This window comes from Corvus kubaryi, unplaced genomic scaffold (genome assembly GCF_017639235.1).
Source record: "Corvus kubaryi isolate FWS band 111438036 unplaced genomic scaffold, C.kubaryi_AGA036_p1.0 133, whole genome shotgun sequence".
Taxonomy (NCBI): domain Eukaryota; kingdom Metazoa; phylum Chordata; class Aves; order Passeriformes; family Corvidae; genus Corvus; species Corvus kubaryi.
The window spans coordinates 9,850,630-9,868,368 of record NW_024580667.1 but is presented as its reverse complement, the minus strand read 5'-3'; the positions used below and the strand labels follow the sequence as shown (position 1 = coordinate 9,868,368).

The window sequence follows — 17,739 nt, the reverse complement described above, 5'->3', positions numbered from 1 at the left end:
ATAGAAAAGATATAAACTCTCTCAAAATTCCATCTCCCTTTGACCTCTTGTCTCAGTCTCCAGGCTGCATCTGATGGTGTGCCATGTATGGAGATATTCCTCAGAAGGTGTTTGTTATTGACATGGAGATGATATGACCATCAGTCCCTTCTGAAGAAGTGAAGAACAATGCAGTCTGACAGTAGTGGGAAAGGCAAATTAAGTTGAAGTCAGCAGGGAGGCAGAACAAGAGCTCTTTTTATCTGAAAGAATAGGCTGGTCTAAGGCAAAGTTTGAGAGCAACCTAAGGAGACTGTAGGAAAGAGTTGTGGGCAGGTGTTGAGAGGAATTACAAGAATGAAAACCTGAGGAGAAGCTAAGGAGGAAGCCTGACCATCCCGTAATACTTAACAAAAGTTTTTTGCAGATTTTCAAGTGTGTTGCTTGATTCTTAGTTTAATTAACGGTAGCAGGAAGGAAAGTCTCATTTGAGGTGGAGTTAAGTAGGGCAATGTATGTTTATTAACTCAGAATAAAGTATGCTACAGATTTGGTTTAATTATTCCAAATCAAAGTTCCAAATAAACAAGTTGCAGTTTAAATGTAGACATCTTGGTATATGAACCTGCCTTGTGAGGTCCTGAGGGAGGAGGGAAGTCTGATGTGATATAAATTAGTTCAGTTGAAGGCCACAGGAGTGCTTGAATTATAATCACTTGCTTATTTTTAGATATTGTAGTAAAAGCAGTGTTAATGTTGTTCAGGTGACCTTGCCACACCTGAAATGTAGATGCTATGGCTTTGAAGTCTCTGACATTCGGCTATCCTTCTTTCCTCCTTTTTGTTGGTTGTCTTTTGTCATCCTAAGAAAATCTGGATTTGATAATTTTACAGACCTTTATGAAAAACCAAAAATCGAAACACAAAACCAAAAAACCAACCCAAGAATTCTTGCAAGAATTGACTATAGATGAGGAAAAGAGACTAGAACATGGCACATGAGACTGGAGCTGGACCTGAGTGGCCGTAGATGAAACTAAAAGCGAAGAAGCTGAATTGAGTGGAGTTGGTTGAATTAGAATATCCAAATATGGTGTCTGCTGGATAAGCACCTGGCTGGGCAGATGGGCTTGAAAAAGCATGGGGAGGCAGGTGTGGCTGAAGATTGCCTGTGAAAATTTGGACACAAAAACCAAACAGTTATATTGGAGTGGGATGGGTTTAATAGAAAAAGAAAAGCATGAGAAAATTCATAAATATTTTCCTGCCTCTGCTATTGGGAAATGCTGGGCAAAATGCATTGCTTTCAGAGAAATAGAAAGTTATTATGGGCTACTCTGTTTATTTCAAGAAGCAAAATCTGTGTATTCCTTTAAACCCTGTTTTGAAGAAGAATGAATTTTTTTTTTAATTTTGAAAATAGAAGAGAAATCCTGGTACTATAGAGTTGGACATTTGAAAGTTGAAGATACAGAGTGAATACTGCTTGCTTAAGTTTAATGCAGGTCATTTATGTATGGTGTTATCCCATTCTGTGTTTTTTTCAGTGTGTACAGGTGGGACAGCACTCGTTAGATGAGCAGCTGGTCTGTATTTGTTTCTCTCCCTTGCATAGTGGATGCTCTTTACCTTATTGAATGCACTCTCTGAAATTTTGCCTAGGATTATTTATTTTCTCTTGGAGTTTTCTGTGGCACACTTCACTGTGGGATCAAGTGGCTCTTAAAAAACATCTTTACAAGAGCTGTGTTAAGCGACAGGTCCATTATTATTTCTATTTGTCAAAGAAATGAGGCACAGAGGAATGAACATCGAATGTGTTCATAAGTTTGGTGCCCAATCTGTGAATCAAAGGACCTGTTTTTTCAGTATGTAGTACTGAGTAACTGCCTGAAGAAGAGCTTTCAGGTTGCAGTTGGGTCTAAATTGATTCCTGAGGTGCTCGTTGCTTGTGAGTCTGTTCAATAAACTGGGAGTGACTTGTCCAGCAGCAAGGAGAATCTGTGTAATGGCAGTGGTGCATTTCAGCACCTTGGGGCCATGTTCAGTTGACTTTAGCACTTTGTTTTCATCTCTTTCATTTTACTACATACTCTCCAGTGTTCCCAGCACACAGGGATGCAGCAGTAGCTCTTTTTCATTTTGTAAGCCTTTTTTTATTGTAAAGGCAATCCAGTACTTTAAAAAGAATTAAAATGTAGCTGTGGCCCTTTAAATTGACACGTGGTTTGTACGTACAGGGAACTGAAATGAGGATTACCCTGGCTTCTGATTGCAGGCTTCTTGAGCTTAATGTATTTCTCATTCACTCTGTATGTGAAAATCTATTGCTAAAGGGTGCCATTGCATTTCACAAGGGACATATGCATATATCTGATGACAGGATTTGGTCTGTGTAAAGGCATAACTTGTTTTTATTAATGATGCCATGAAAATTAAGTTCTCAACCATTCAGTGAGCTCACTGTGGCATAATAAATGTTTCAGCACAGAACTTGTGTTCCAGTAATATATAGCAAATTTAATGTGACATCCATTGGTAACATGTATTGCTGTTTTCAGCAGGTTTTTTTTCCTTAGGCAAAATTATTTCTCTATATTTCCAAGATATTTCTGAAAATTTGGTTTTAGTCTGCTTTCTTGGAGTCTTACTAGAAGCCTGTACTGTAAACTATATTGTAGCAGTAAGTTCCTTACCATTGTAAAGAAATAAAGTTTTAAAATATTAGTTTATTGTGTATTATAATTCTATTCATTGGAAAATGTTTTAATACAGAAGGTATTCTGTTAGAAGCCACCCAGTCTGATAATTTTAGGTGATTTTATTTTTTTTTCTTTTTAAGCATCTGTTTCCTCTCTGATTTGGATTTTAATCATGACTTGACTTAAGCTTTCGTGTCTTATTTATGCTGCCAGGAGAGAACTTGAGCACTAGTTTACTTAATTATTTGCTGTACAACAGCTGCTAATATTAAAAAGGGAAAAAAAGCCCCCACCCACAAAAAATGCCATCTCATCTTTAGGTCTGCTACAGACAAAAAAAGCAAAGGCAGGGAGGATGACTGTAGCTACCCCGTCTGCTTGGCACCGTCTTCCTCCTCCTCCTCCTCCTCCTCCTCCTCCTCCTCCTCCTCCTCCTCCTCCTCTCTCTCTCACTTTCAGTTTTCAGTGTAATGAAGAGCAGGAGAACAATATTCTGTAATTAAGGATTCCATTAAGTTGAAGAAAAGAGCAAATGGAGTTGTTTGTTCTCCTAGCTGAAAAAATTTGTCTGGGGTGGGGGTTAGTGGTAGTAGTGTAGAAAGAGAGAGAGGTGGGTGGAGAAACTAAGTCAGGGCTGTTTGTTGAATATACTGTTAAGGACTGTTACCATCCTAATTAATCAAGTTAGAAATTACAGCTGTAGTCGGTTTCCCCCCAATTCTTGTTATCAATTTTCTTCTCTTTTGAGACAAAGCAAATATAAATTTTGTGTTCATTTGTCATTCGTTCTTTGACTTCAGCATCTCTGAAAATAACAATGTAGCACAAAAGACCAGTATTTACCTAGTTGTAATGTGGGTTGCCATGGTGTTTTGCAAATTATTGCAATTATGTTCACCATGCGAGTCGCCCTTGGTAACTGGCGAAAAAACTGATAATCCTGTTTTGAACAAAAGGTCAAATTGCTGAATAGAAAGTCTTGATTAACTAAAAGATGTACAAAGTGGAATTATTTCCTACCATTCAGAAATAGTTCTTGATCGGGTTTGGGGGAGGGGGTGAGTAAGTACATCTGATTACTGAAGTACAAAGCATTGAAAGGATGTTGTCTTGAGCCTTTCATGTAGTCTTAATGGTGGCTTTTTTGTCAAATTTACCCATTTGCGGCATTGAAAGAGGCAGCTGCATTTAAGCTTGAGAGATGGTGCTTTTTCAAGAGTTCAGTGCATGGAAAGTTCTCAGCAGTATCTGCAGTTTACTATTAGACCTTCGGCTATTAAAACTGATGTGCTGCATTTGAGCCCATAGCTCTTGGTGCTTGTAAAACCCTCTGACTGATGATCTAATAAAGTGCTCTTACCGGACAATCTCTGATCAGATACTTTAGGGAGAAAAAAAATAACCACAGCTCTGAAAAGGATGGAGGTAGAAACACATGGCTGTACTGAAAAGTTTGCTTTTGTAATCTGTGGTGTAAATGTTGGTAAATAAGACTGTATATTCAGTTGAAGTATTTTAAAGGCCTAATGTATTGCTCCAGAATTCATTTTTATTTACATTTACAAAAGTAAAAATCAAGTAGAAAAAATTGAAAGTTTTTCATAATGATCAGTCTTCTACAGTTACATACAAGTATATAGAGGGAATGGTTTCCTGCACTTTAATGCTGTGAATTTCTTTTCGCCTTTTCTTTTTCATTCTTGGGGGGTGGCAGGGGAAGGGAGGGAAGGGGTGAGGAGGATTAACGGGTTTTCTTTTTTAATTATTTCTACATTTTGTTTTTTAAATAGCTACCTGGAAATTAATTCTTAAAACTTTGGAGAGCCTGTGTGAGAGCAGCATGAAAGCAAAGTAAACCTGAACAAGTTTGTGGGTTTACATTCTGCATCACCTAGCAACCCCCTGGCTCAGCCAGTTCTCTCGTCTGCCCCCAGTCCTGTTTACAGACCATTCAGACTGCTCTTCGAAACCGTGAAAGATATTCAGTTTCATTAGTGCCATTCTCAAGGAGAAAATAATTAAACTTAAATGAACAAACACTGCCTAGTGATGCTTTAAACTTCTCTAGTTTAAGGTGACCAGACTACTGAAACCTCGTTCTCTGCCATTACCTTTAACTCTTTTGAGCTCCTCTGAACCTACATACCCATGTATGTGCATTACCACTTTTAAAGTTTTGGAACTCTATTAACTCCTTCAGTATTCAGAGATGTTCATAACCATATTGCAAAGATAAATGCTTCACATAAACAATCTTTTTTGTCTCTTTACGAGCTTGAAATGTATACTAGAGTTGACGAACCTTGCTGTTGCTGCCACGTATATGAGCAAAACCTTTGTGTGTTCTATCTTATATCTGATGTCTTGCAGGATGTTGAACATGACAAATCTGAAAAATTCAAGAACTGAACAAAAATTTGAGGGGAGAAGGAAGGTAACAGAATTGTGGAATAAGTGGGGGCAGTAAAGTGTTTTTAGCTTTCTAACCAAAGTAGAGGCATAGTTTTTAAGAAATCTTTTTGAGTTCTTAGTGTTTGTATGTTGCTAGACCCTTTGACAAGCAATACATGGATGGGCTGTATGAGTTCTTTGTGCTTTGTTGATAGTTGGCAGACAAAGCAAAATTTTTTCTGAAGCAAGGTACTATACTTAGTTGTGACCTATTGTAGCCTAAGAATATGGCTTCCTTTGAGTTGTGTGAATAGGGAGAGTATTTTGGCAGAATGGACTTAAATATCCTTCTAGAGATTTTCACTCTCAGTACAGAAATGCATAAGGCTTCTTTCACTGATCCTTTTTCTCAATGTAGTTATCCATGTGTAGTCATTTTAAGTATGTCTTCTCTCAGTTGCTTGCTCAAAATCCAGTTTAGCTGTTTTCAGGTTGTCTTAAGTGAAATAAAATTGTTGGTAATAGCTGTGTCTCTTTGTGAGTGTTATGTTAGCCTGAGAACACTTTTTAATCTTTTGCAGCGTGTATTTTGGTGCCTAGAGCCTTATTTTAGTGACGGTAAGAAGACCAAGGTATTGGATTTGATGTGAAGTAAAGCAGAACATATTTGTTAATTTAGTTTGTAATGTACAACTATTAAGGTTGGAACTTGTCCACTTGTGGTGCTATTATATGTGCTAAAATGAGAGCCACTGTTTGCATCAAATCTATCACAAGGGTTTGGAGTGCTCTATTATCCTTTCAGCAGGCTGATGATGGAGCCTGGTCTTTGCACAAATGAGATCAGTAGGTTTCAAATAACTTTTATGAAATGACATATGACTGTACATTTAAAGGTATCTTTTAAAAAAATCAATTTTTAATAACATGTAAAACTCTAACATTGACCTACAAGATATTTTTCACTTACGTCTTGTTTGATAATTTTGTTTAAAACATTTTTTTTGTTAGCTTGAGTGTTTCTGTTCTTGGAGGGGGGGGGGGAAGGCTGGGGTGCATTTCTTGCTTCTTCAGTTACCTTCTGCTTTAATCACATACACACACCTCCAAGACTTTTAGTGGTAAAACTGATATGACAGCGCTGAGAATAATATTTTGTTGAAAACAATGAAGTTTTCTTTTGGTCTTGGATGGTTTCCTCATTTAAATTTTTTTTTTTTCCAGTTATAGATTAGAATGCAATTCAAATTTTATTATTTTGGAATATTCAGGATTACAAAATATAATTCTTGAAACCCTACAGACTTTCATTTTTGGTAAACAGGCATTTGATGTTCTGTGGCTGACTTTGCCTCACAACAGTGATGCATTGCTGATTGGACTGTGAGATATGCAAGTTCTGAAGGAATTCCTAAGAAGTATGCTACAGGACAGAATTTTGTTGTGGGCTAAATCCTGTCAAATTTATGTCCATCTTTCATAATATGCAAAGGGGGACTACTTTAGGTGTTTTAGATCAGTTGCACTTGGCAGCTTCACTTCTCCAAATGGCTGCCTGGAATCTACATCAGAGCTTTTACCATTCTAGTATCATCAGCTTTTTTAAGATAGAAGGACATTTTGTGTTCTGAGAAATTCAGGTAGTATTTATGTCCTCATTCATGCTTTCTTTAAGGTAGCAAGTCAGTGTAGCTACATTGCCTTCAATTACAGTTGGTGTAGTTGCTTTGGACCTTCAGTCTGGTCCTGTGAATGTGTAGTTCCCATTGATGCCACGTGCCTTTGGGGTGGCAGTTTTCCAGTGGGGAACTGAGACAACAGATACGAGTATCTCTGAGAACAGGAGTATTTTGGAGTGGGTGTCCTTCTCTTTTGCCAGCCTTGGGTGTTAAAGTGATCATTTGCCTTCCACTAGGAAGTTATTGGCTAAGATGCTTCAGTTTAATAGCATCCTTTAGTGTGGGTCGTGTGATAATAATACTGGATATGTAACCAGTCTTCTCCAGGATCTGTACTGCTTTCAAGTAGCACACTTTCGAAAGCATATTTCCTTATTTCATCTTTCATTTAAGAGACAGTTTTGTATTTTTCCCAAAAGGTCATATCTATCTGTTCATCAGCCTGGATAATGCTGAATTCAAGAGGAGCAGAGTGAACATCCAGGAAAGGAATTTCCTTTCTTTTAAGAGTTTTTGTTATCCACTCCATCCCACAGCTGAATTCTGATCAGTTATACAGGCCAAAACTCAAGAAGCTCTGAAAATAAGGAAATGCTTAGAAAAGCAATTGAATTCGTATCTTCCAACTTCCATTGAAGTGAGGCAGCATGAAATGGAGTGTGAAATGCTGTGGTCACTGTTTACATTTTCCCTAAATTGGGTGATCAGGTGGTATTAGATTCTAAAAATACTTATACTGGGAAATGTAACATTTTTGGTTTTTTGTTTGTTTGTTTGGTTTGTTGGGTTTTTTTTTGTTTTGTTTTTTTTTTGGTTTTTTTTTTTTTTTTTTTTTTTTTTTTTTTTTTTTTTTTTTTTTTTTGTTTTGTTTTGTTTTGTTTTTTTTTTTTTTGGGTGAGAAGCTGGCTACAATATTATTGTACAGAAAAAGAAAAATTAATGTGAAGTCAATGGCCAAGAGTGAGTTGATAAAATAGGTCCTTCTCTTGTCATCTGAATAGTCATATACCACACTGGATCTGTGATCAGGTAATGCATTACAGTTAGCTTTATGTGTAAATTTCAGAAACTAATTTAAGTTGTTGTTTCTATAATAGTTACTAAAACTATTGGCACTGCCAAAGTGTACACACCACCTAACAAAATATCCGAGAACATAGAATAAGCATTCCCTGGATAAGGGATTGAAGATGTAGGGTAAATGGATAAAGAATTTTTGCTAACCTAAGGTGTTTCACTGTTCTAAGCATGTGCAGCAATATCTTTCAGCTGCAACAAGCTTGGCAGCATGTTTAACATGGTACCTATTCCACTTAAAATAAAAAGACAAAAGCTCCAGTCAGCCAGCATCAATAGTGGACTCTTGACCCAGTTCCTTTTATAAAACAATTCATTTGAAGAGTCTGTAAAATATCAAAGGAATTTATTATTCAGAGATGATTGAATGTTACAGTGGTATAAAACCTTAAAACATTCTCGAAAATCATCTTTGTCTTATGTACTGAAATCGGAGTACAAATATTTCAAGTTATTTCTAAGATGTTTTTGACTTAAAAGTTTCAGTTAGGCCTGACAGAGACCTTGCACACACTCTTTGCTGTGAAATTCTTTTACATTTTGAAATTCAGATGGAGTTCAGACATACCTGTTCTCTAGCAAGGGACCTCTTGAACATAACATTAGGGCTTTTGATTTAGTACGATTTGATCTCCTTGTAGTAACATATTAAAGAAGTGGAGAGAGCCTCTCCATTAATTTTTTGTTGAAGTGAAAAGAAGGCTGGAATGCCTGATACATCAATAACAATGTCTCTCCATATACTCCTTTGAGATCTCAATATGTCAGAGTTCTCTAACTGAAGAGGCTTTGCAAGTCTCCTGGATTTTCTTCACAGATAAATTGAGATCCTTCTCATGGTGTCACAGATACATGTTTTTATTAGAGCCTGGTAACTGATCTGCTCGGAGAATATCAAGCTTTGCAGGATCATGAAAAAGTTGCTAACCCAGAATTCCACATTAGGGATTGCTTTTAACTCCATTACTCAATTTTTTAGGGTTGGTTTGCATGTTTCTTGTAAATAGTGTGCCCTGTTTATTACTTATCAGGGAGATATTCCTTGATAGGAAAAAGCCAAAACAGATAAGATGCTCCTTATAAAGGCTTGATTTCTGATGGTGGTCATTTTGGGTGTGGGGAGGGGGTGTGGAAAGAAAGGAAGCCTGGTGGCTCATTTTCCAGATATATTATACTCTTCTGTGTCAGCACATTCTTTTTGTTTCCCTCAAAATTTTTTTTCTGACAAAATTATCTTCGAACTTTGTCTTTATGAAGAATTTACTTACTCTTTTCTTTCCTGTGCCCAAAGAGGGGAGTGACCAAGAGGTAGGTTTCTAAACATCATGAGGTGTCTCTTTCATTTGTTCATCCAGTCTTTTATAAACTCAGATAATCTCATCTCCAGGTTGTTTGCATTAGTAGCTGCAAGTTCCAGAGGAATGGCTGTGTCTGCTCAGGCTGTCAGGAGACACTCAGACTTGACAAAGTCAGATGTCTTAAGTATCACCTGTGAGGAGCCCTCCTGATCAGTATGTTCTACAGAGAGTCTGCTTTGGTAGTCTCACAGATAAGTTACTCCATCCATAAGATCGTTCAAGCAACTCTCTGATGTGTCTTGTACTTGATCCGGAAGAACATTCAGGATGAAGCAGCTGTGGAAAGTGTTCAGAGCAGGCAGGCACCAGGACACTGCAGAGAGTTACTGTTCCTGCAGAAGAGAAAGGCGTGTTTCTGATGATGCCAATCCTAACCTCAGCAAGTCCTCCACCTTGAAAAACCCTTTCAAAAGTTAAATGAGTCTGTGACTTTCTTGTGTCTAGCAGCAGTAGAATTGGTTTCTTTATAACAGTGGGTCCTCTAAGGTTTTTATCAGGTTCGTTTCCCCATGAAAATGTGGGGTGTTGCTTGAGGAACCTAAGTTATGCTGAACTTCACAGAAGTGGTGCATTCGCTGTCCCTGGAAGTGTTCAGAAGGTATGTGGATGTGGCAGCTGGGCTGCTGGGGTAATTTTGAGTCCATTGCTGGACTCTGATCTTAGAGGACTTCTCCAACCTTAATGATTCTACAGTTCATATCACTAAGTGTGTAAAGTTTTCTGGTGGAGTCTTATTTCACTATTTATGATAGCATTCCTGACCTGAGGGGATTTCTTCTTGGCATTGTAGCAGTGGCAGGTAGGTGTCACTCAAGTCTGCTTTGTCTACTGAAATGCCAGTGCATGACTCTAGTTCTCACACTGTAATTGAGATTTTCATTGCTGCCAGTATCTCACCAAGGTGGTGCAGATGCATTGGTTTGTGCCAATGTTATTTATAGAGTATTTCTTCATTCTGAACAGGCAAGAAAGCAGATTAGAAGTTGAAACTACTTTAAAGTAATTTGGTTTCTGGTATGCAGCAGAAAAACTTTCCTGACTTTACAGCAATAGCTCATCTTTAAGTCAATATTCATATCACCTTTCATGTTGGAAGTGTAAAATCATGATGTAATTCTCAAAAGATGTAGTTACTACTGATAGTCAAAACATTTGCCAAAGAATATGCAAACAGAGGATTTGGTTTTATTTCCTGACATGTTGCCTACTACTAGTAAGGTTATTCTGTTCCCCCAGACACAGCTATTAACAGAAGACACAGACAGGTGGGACAGGGAGAACACACCACACGTATGGAACAAATTATCGTGATTGGAACTGGTGACTTTCAGATCACTGAGTCAAGTCCTCTGTTGCTATGATGAACTGCCTGATTTTACTTCATAAAATCATCTACCTGTTAACATTGCTTGGGGGGATCAATAGATTTGGTAGTGTACAGTAATGCAGTATTGGTGGAACCTCATCTTTCCAGAGGATTTAAAGCCACTTCAGTCAGATTTGCCCTCTTAGGCAATACTATCCATAATAATGGATGTTGGCAGGAAAACAGGTTTTGATGCTTCTGGTCTTGGAATGAGTGGAAATAATATGCTTTTGTAAGAGTAATATGAAAAGAAAGGCCAGTGTGAAGTGAAAATGGCCTGATTAACGACTCACAATGGTACCTGGATCAGAAAATCTTCCTTGCATTGTCTCTCACATTCAGCCTTCCAAAAGCTGGTTTGCTGATCACTGACAAGAGCAGCAGGCTTAAGCTGGCTGACTAGGACAGCATGTTCATGCTGTGCTTCTCTTCTGGTGGGTTTGATGGTGTAAGGTGGTAACTTCAGCTCTGCAGTGCTGGAGCCATGGGTTTTGGGTGTAATGGGCTCAGATAGGCCAGCCATCTGAGATTGGGCATCATCCACCACGATGCCATTTTCAAAATCCACATTAAGATTGTCTTCAATGGGGAGAAAGATTGCAGAGAAGCAAGCACAGATTACAAGTAAATTCAACTCCAAAGTAACTGACTTCTGAATAATTTTCAGTGCTTGCAGCTTTCTGCTTTTTACTAGCACATTTTTTCATTCCATGTGAACTTTTTAAAGCATTGTAGTGCCTCAGCATCCAGACTGAAGGCAGGAACAGATGCAGAACTGAAGTGTTGTAGAGAAGCACATTCAGTCCTCTACTGTAGCAGGCAACCAAGCCACACTGTCAAATGTAATTTGTAAAAATTATTAAGATAAAGCTCAGTAAATGCATGTTGTTGACCCCTGCAACTTCTGTTTGAAAAGCTGTTGTAAAACCACTTGCCCCTCTGTATTTTGGGGTAATATTTCTAATGCTTGTTGATCATTAGAATGGGAGAGGCTAATTCTCGAGAACAGACTTACAAAGAAACAAAATTACTTTTGACTTGCAAATTTCTCCCTATTAGCCACAGTTCGTGGACATAATACTCTTCAGGGATTTTCTTTTATATTGTGCATGTATTCCAGGGGTTTTTTCGCATACTTTTTTATATTTTAAAATGAACTAAGCGTTTGTGGGCAGGATGTTTGGAAATGCTAGTTGCTTTTTTTTTCCCCTCTATGAACTTGTATTTCATTTCCCACAGTGTTGCAGATACCAAGTAGAACAAAGCTGAAGGCTCCCTATTATGATTTTGTTTGATTCACTGCAAATTAATTTACAGACTCAGTGATAGCTGCTGGGAAATGAAGGATTGGTTTTGTTTGGTCAGTGAAGATGACAGGCATGGATCAAATAAGGGTTAACAATAATGCACTTGAACAGATTCAATCAGAACATAATGCATGTATTGAATTTGATTGCAACATGCATGTCCATGGAAAAGTTTTTTGTTTAAAACAAATCAAGGCTATGGCTTAATTATCAAAGCAAAACAAGAGACATAAAGAGCTACATGTTTCTGATACTGCTTTTTTCAAAAATAGCTCCCTTCACACAGTTATCTACATGTTTAATTTCCATGCATAATAGCAACAGTTATTGTTGTCATTTGTTAAGAGAGATTAAGAGATAGTAAGTACAAACAAACGCAAATAAGGCCTGAATAGAGAGGTGACAAAGAAGAAAAGACCTCTTTAATGTTTATTATAAGTGGTAGGAAGTAATTTGTGTAGACGTTAATTGTTTTCTATATTAATTGAAGTGACGTCTAGTTTGTTCATGTCTATGCAACACATTTGGGCATTTTATTGTGGGCAATAACTTAAATCTTAATTTTTTGAATATTGTTTATAGAGAAATGTACTGCTCAGTAAAACCTGTATATTTTGATCATTATTTCTTAGTAGCTGAAAACAAGTATAATAGTAAGCTGTTGCATTTAAGTGGTTTTTTTTATCGTAAGCTATGGTTTTTAGTTTATTTAGGGGGGTTTCAGTCTTTTTTCACCTGTTTTCTGTGACCAACAGAGCCTCCCAATGCTTTCTTCAACAGTGACTGCATTAGACTGAAACAATTACATAAAGAAACTTGCTTCAAATGTAATTATTCAGTGGTAGTTTGAGAGGACCATTCCCTTATAAGACAGTAGAATCTGTACCTTGTGAGTGGTGTAGTCCTTTGTTTCATAATTGTTAGCTATGAAGGCCAATAGGTGGCAGAAAACACAGTTACTTTTATCATACATTATTTTCATGGTTGTCTATTTTTGAGTATTCTGTTCAGCTGAAGCTGGGATGCTGCTCCCATTCCAGGCTTTGTTTTTTCAGTTGCACTTGCATTCCCTAACTAAATATCTTGCTATCTGGCAGTTTCCATGATTTGTTTTTCTAATATAACAAATTGTTTCAAAGTTCAAATGTAGTCATTTAATACGTTTTGAGCCATGAATGTTCTCTTCGTGCACAGAGAATCTTTTCATAGTTACAGCTGAAACAATTATGCTCTTCAACAGGAGGGTTTGTGTTGAGCTTTTGATGGGATACCCTTCCTTCTCAGACCAGGGTAACAGAGCAGAGGAGGCTGCTGTTCTGCTCAGTTCTTTATTTCATAGTCTCATAGCTTTCTTGAAGGCAGAGTTCGAAGGGAGTTACATGATAAAGCCAGCAACAACAGCAAACAGCAGGCAGAAAACAGCTTCTTCTTCTAATTCTAATTTCATCTATAATTTTTTCTTACAGAAGTGTGGATTATATTTGTTAGTTGACCAATAAGATTAACACATGATTTTAGTTTTTCTTTTCTTAACCTATCCTGGTCTAATTCTAACAGTCGTAAGTCTTACACCAGTGTTACACAGGTATTACACAGATTAGTGTATACAGTTTCTATCAGCTCTTATTGTTTATGTGAACACTCTATCTAAAAAATGTGAACAGTGTAATTCTATTTACATTCTGTCTAAAGTAAAGAAATTCTGTGAAAAGGTAACACTGCTGCAGTAAGAACTGTGTTCTAAGGTTTCTGCTGCAGCTTTTTAATGTTTAAGGCACTTAGCATATATTTCTACTAAAAGCTAAAAACCTATATTTCTATTTCACTTTGGTGTGACTTCATGTATCTCAGCTTATCCAAAGGTTTTAATTCAACCCCTGTGCTTTGGCTTTCCTCTGGGCCTGAGTCCAGAGAAGCTTTCACTCCAGCAGGTTTGGAATGGGTGAGGACACCCTCCACACCTCCCCCTGCCTGGCTGTGTATTTTCAGGTGCTCTTTATGTCAGACTGCTGCTACATGTTGCATAGGAAGGTAGAGGTGCTACAGAATAAGCACATGTGACATGAAGAAATTTCTACACAGAGAATAGCGTTTGTCTCTAAAAATTAACTTCATGGAGGATCTGTGACAGGTCATTATCCTTACAAAAATGTTTTTGTGTTTTCCCTCACAGTGGCTCTAATGATATTCTTGGTACTCATATAGGTGAGTGGCTGAAGATCTCAGTCTATCTTTGAGTAGTGTTTTTTTTTGGTAGAAGGTTATTCTATGTCTGGTAAAACTGAGTTATTTAAACAATGTGAGGCAACAGATAAACACCTTCCTCTTTTAGAAATAAATCTTAGGTTCATTTGCAAAACGAAGCCAAGGCCTATCTTTTACGCTTCAGGCTCATTTGTGCCTTCTGACTTCAGAAGACACAGACTGGATGTTTGTGTTAGGTCAGGCCCTAAGTTAGGATTTCTTATAGTGAACCATGTGCTGATGAAGTAGCTCAGTCTTGGTGAGCAGTGTCTTCTCTTTCTAATGTCAGTTCTGTAGTATTTGTCATGAATAAATTGTATATGACAAAGAAAGTGGTAGTAGGACTGCTAGGGCAACAGATGTGCAAGAGACCAAATTAAATCCACAGAAGGTTTTTGAATTCTTGACATTTTCTCACTGTGCAGTATTAAATGTCACGATTTACACTGCTGATCTAAATAACAGTAAAGTTCACACTTGGTGACCAGATACACTGATCATACTGTTTCCAGAACCCCTTACTTTATTAAGAGGATCTAGAGTGGGGATGGTTTCCTCATTCCAAAATCTGTTAGGTGAATTGCTTTTTGGAGATGCTTTTTTCCTTCTTCCATTTACTATAAATGGATTGTAGGGTGATAAGCTTAAACTGGGTATCAGGCTTTTAGGTGTCAGAGTTGGGTGAAATGAATCTAACTCCATGTGTAAATGCACTCTCCATTCCTGCACTACAGGCTTAAGCACACATTTTAGGAAGTGCTATATACATTGCTGTTACCATGATGTTCTCCACACAGTTCTTCTGGTCTGCCCAGAAGACATAAACATGGACATAAAAGCTCTGCTCTGCAAGGGCAGCAGGAAGTGTTTTGATGGATTTGGCACCAAGTGGGATAATACTGAGTATATTATATGGCTGGAGAAATGGTGAAAGAGGAGAGGTCTCTGGAATAAAAGAAGTCATTTGGAAAGGATTTGAGGTTTCATCTTAAAAAGGTAAACAAAAACTGAAGCAGTCCTGGAGCACTTCTAAAATTAATACAGAATATATTTTAAAATTGAAATCTAAGTGGAAATTAGGTAGAAGTCATTGTCAGAGCATAACATTGGGACAGCTTGTCAAAGAGCTAGTAAGAATGGAAGCAAGCAACTTTTTGAATTGTCCTCTGATTCATTGACGCTTCTGTCAAGGTATCAGGGATCCAGGTATGGTTAGATTTAAATTCTTTGCAGGAACAACAAAAAATATGGAAACGGGCAAAAATAATCAGTCACTATTCCCAGCAGAGACATCACCAGCCAGTAGTCTGAAATGTAGAGTTTGACAGGGCTGAGCTGCTCAGGGTGGTAAAAGCAGGAACTACTTGAGAAGAGTTGCAGGAAGACTAAGTTTACTTCTCAGTTAACAATGAAAGATTAAATCCTCTGCCAAGTAAGGTGAAGTGAGGAGATGCTAAAACCACAATTTTGTGTACAAAATTTGTGTATGTACTGACATACTAGAGTAGAATAAAATTATAATTCTTGGATAATAAGTATCTTTCTGGAAATGACTGCTCAGTGCCCAAATGCTCAGTAGTGCTCTAGGCAGACAGAGGAGAGAAAGGGACAAGAGAACAAGATGGAAAATACTATTTTGTTTCTGTCTAAATTTACGTTCATCGGTATCCTGAATACGGCATGCAGTACTGGTTTCATCTCTCTCCCCATTTGTCCCATTTTCCCACCACCCCCTCATTTCCAAAAAGACCTGGGAGAAATTCAGAGAAGGGCAACAAAGATTTGGAGTGGTTTCCAGGCAAGGAACTACGTAAATTAGAACTGTGGTTTGGAAAAGACTTTGATTGAAGGTGATGTGATGGAGGTCTATAAAATCATGAGTGGCACGGAGAAGGTGAATGCAGAATGATTTTTCCTGGTCTCTCCTGATGCAAGAAATAGAAAGCATTAAAAGAGAAGCTGCGTGTGTGTGCGTGTGTGTTCAAGAAAAATAAGGTACTTTTCCATATAGTTTATAGTTGTTCTGCAGGATGTTGCAGATGCTAAAAGTTTACATGAGTTTGAAAAGCACTTGAAGTTCATTGGGGTCATTAGTGCATCATTAATGCGTTAATTCAGTCACCACTGAATACAGAGGCAGTGATTCAGGTGGTCCTTGAGCCATTTCCAAAAGCTGTGATTATCTTTGGAAGAGTTTTACCATCTCCTTTCTCTTACGCCATTCCTTAAGTATATTCTGTTGGGGGGTCTTAGGGATGAGGTGTGGCATTGTTTTGAGCCTATGGTTGAACCTGGCACAAAAAGTTCATCCTTACCAGTCCTGGAATCATTCCTTCTTGCATATTCTTAGGAGAAGCCTTTTACATTGTCTCCCTGAGCTGACATAGAGCAAACTGGCTCAGATTTTATTTCATTTTAACTCAGCAAAATGTTAGGTTTTCCTGAATGAATCAGTTTATGTTGAAGTCTTGGAAGCTTTCTAAAAAAAAAAAAACCACCCAAAACAAAAAAAAGTCCAATAACTTAAAAAAGAAGAAGGAAGGAAAGCTTCTGACTGCCATCAGAAAACGTGAAACTGTTTCTCCCCTCTAAAGCACAGGCAAAGAAATGGCATTTTACTTAAATATTGAATTTATTACAAGACTATGGAGTGTCTTGCTGGTTGGTCTACATAGCTGGATAAAATAATCCTATTGTATGTTAATGTTGTTGTAACTGGAGAAAGGCAGAGGTCTTGTATATTTCAAAGAAGGGATGACTGCAGTGTGCAGAATGTGGGATTTTGAAGCAAGAAGACTTCAGCTTTGTTCTCTGTCATTAATTGTGTTTAAACAAGGTCCTTAAAGAAGGACCTTCATCTCTTTATACGTATTACAGTATCAGATTCACAGAGGATGTTAAAGTTGGGATATTTTTCTTCCTTGACTGTGATTCATTTTTTTAGGTGGAATAAAAACAAGCTGTAACTTGAATTTAGGGTAAAAAATTATTTTCTTCTATGTTCTGCCTTTCTGCAGGGTTGGTTAATATGTGAGGAACCAACTTGCCAGAATCGAACCCGTCGGCTTCCGCTGAGTTTTTCCCGGAGTGGCCCTGTGTGCCAGGCCTGCAGGAAGGCTGTTCTGAGACCAGAGGTGAGTGTTTTGGGACAAAGCTTTGACAGCAGTGGATCAGGAATCTCATGAAGCTCACCTGGCTCTCAACTCTGCCTTTCAAAGATAGCAGGATTAAGCAGGAATTTTTAATCAGTTTATTAGTTTAAAGGGGACTGTTTATGCTTTTCCTACTCCACATTTTAGCTGCATCCTCATTGCTGTGAAGAGAGCATGCCATGCAGCTGCTGTGTTTGGAAGTTTTCCAGCTGACGAGCATTTGGTCAGCAAACTAGAATTTGCTGGAATGTCTCTGCCAGAGTACAGGTAAATTAAAATAGACAAACAAACCCAACCTTCCAAACCAAAACCAACCACCTGCTTTTCTGCTGACTGGTTCTTACCTGGCTGAATTTGGTTCTGAGGAGCTGGAGGTGAACTTCCATGCCATCTTCTGGGAGTACTCCAAGATGGTATTTTCAGGGGATCAGAAGTTCTGGGTTCTGTACATTGGAATTTAGCTCCATGCCTGAAAAATGTAGAA

General features: G+C 37.9%; 1 protein-coding gene across 5 annotated transcripts in view; it reads left to right on the top strand.

Annotated features, from left to right (window-relative positions):
- The window catches only part of POLA1 (DNA polymerase alpha 1, catalytic subunit), a 188,086-nt gene that overhangs the window by 108,289 nt on the left and 62,058 nt on the right, over positions 1–17,739 (top strand). For all 5 annotated transcript variants that reach the window (XM_042035842.1, XM_042035871.1, XM_042035861.1 and 2 more), the window contains one exon: positions 17,121–17,237. In XM_042035842.1, coding sequence (XP_041891776.1) covers positions 17,121–17,237 — 117 coding nt within the window. The remainder of the gene's footprint in view (positions 1–17,120; positions 17,238–17,739) is intronic.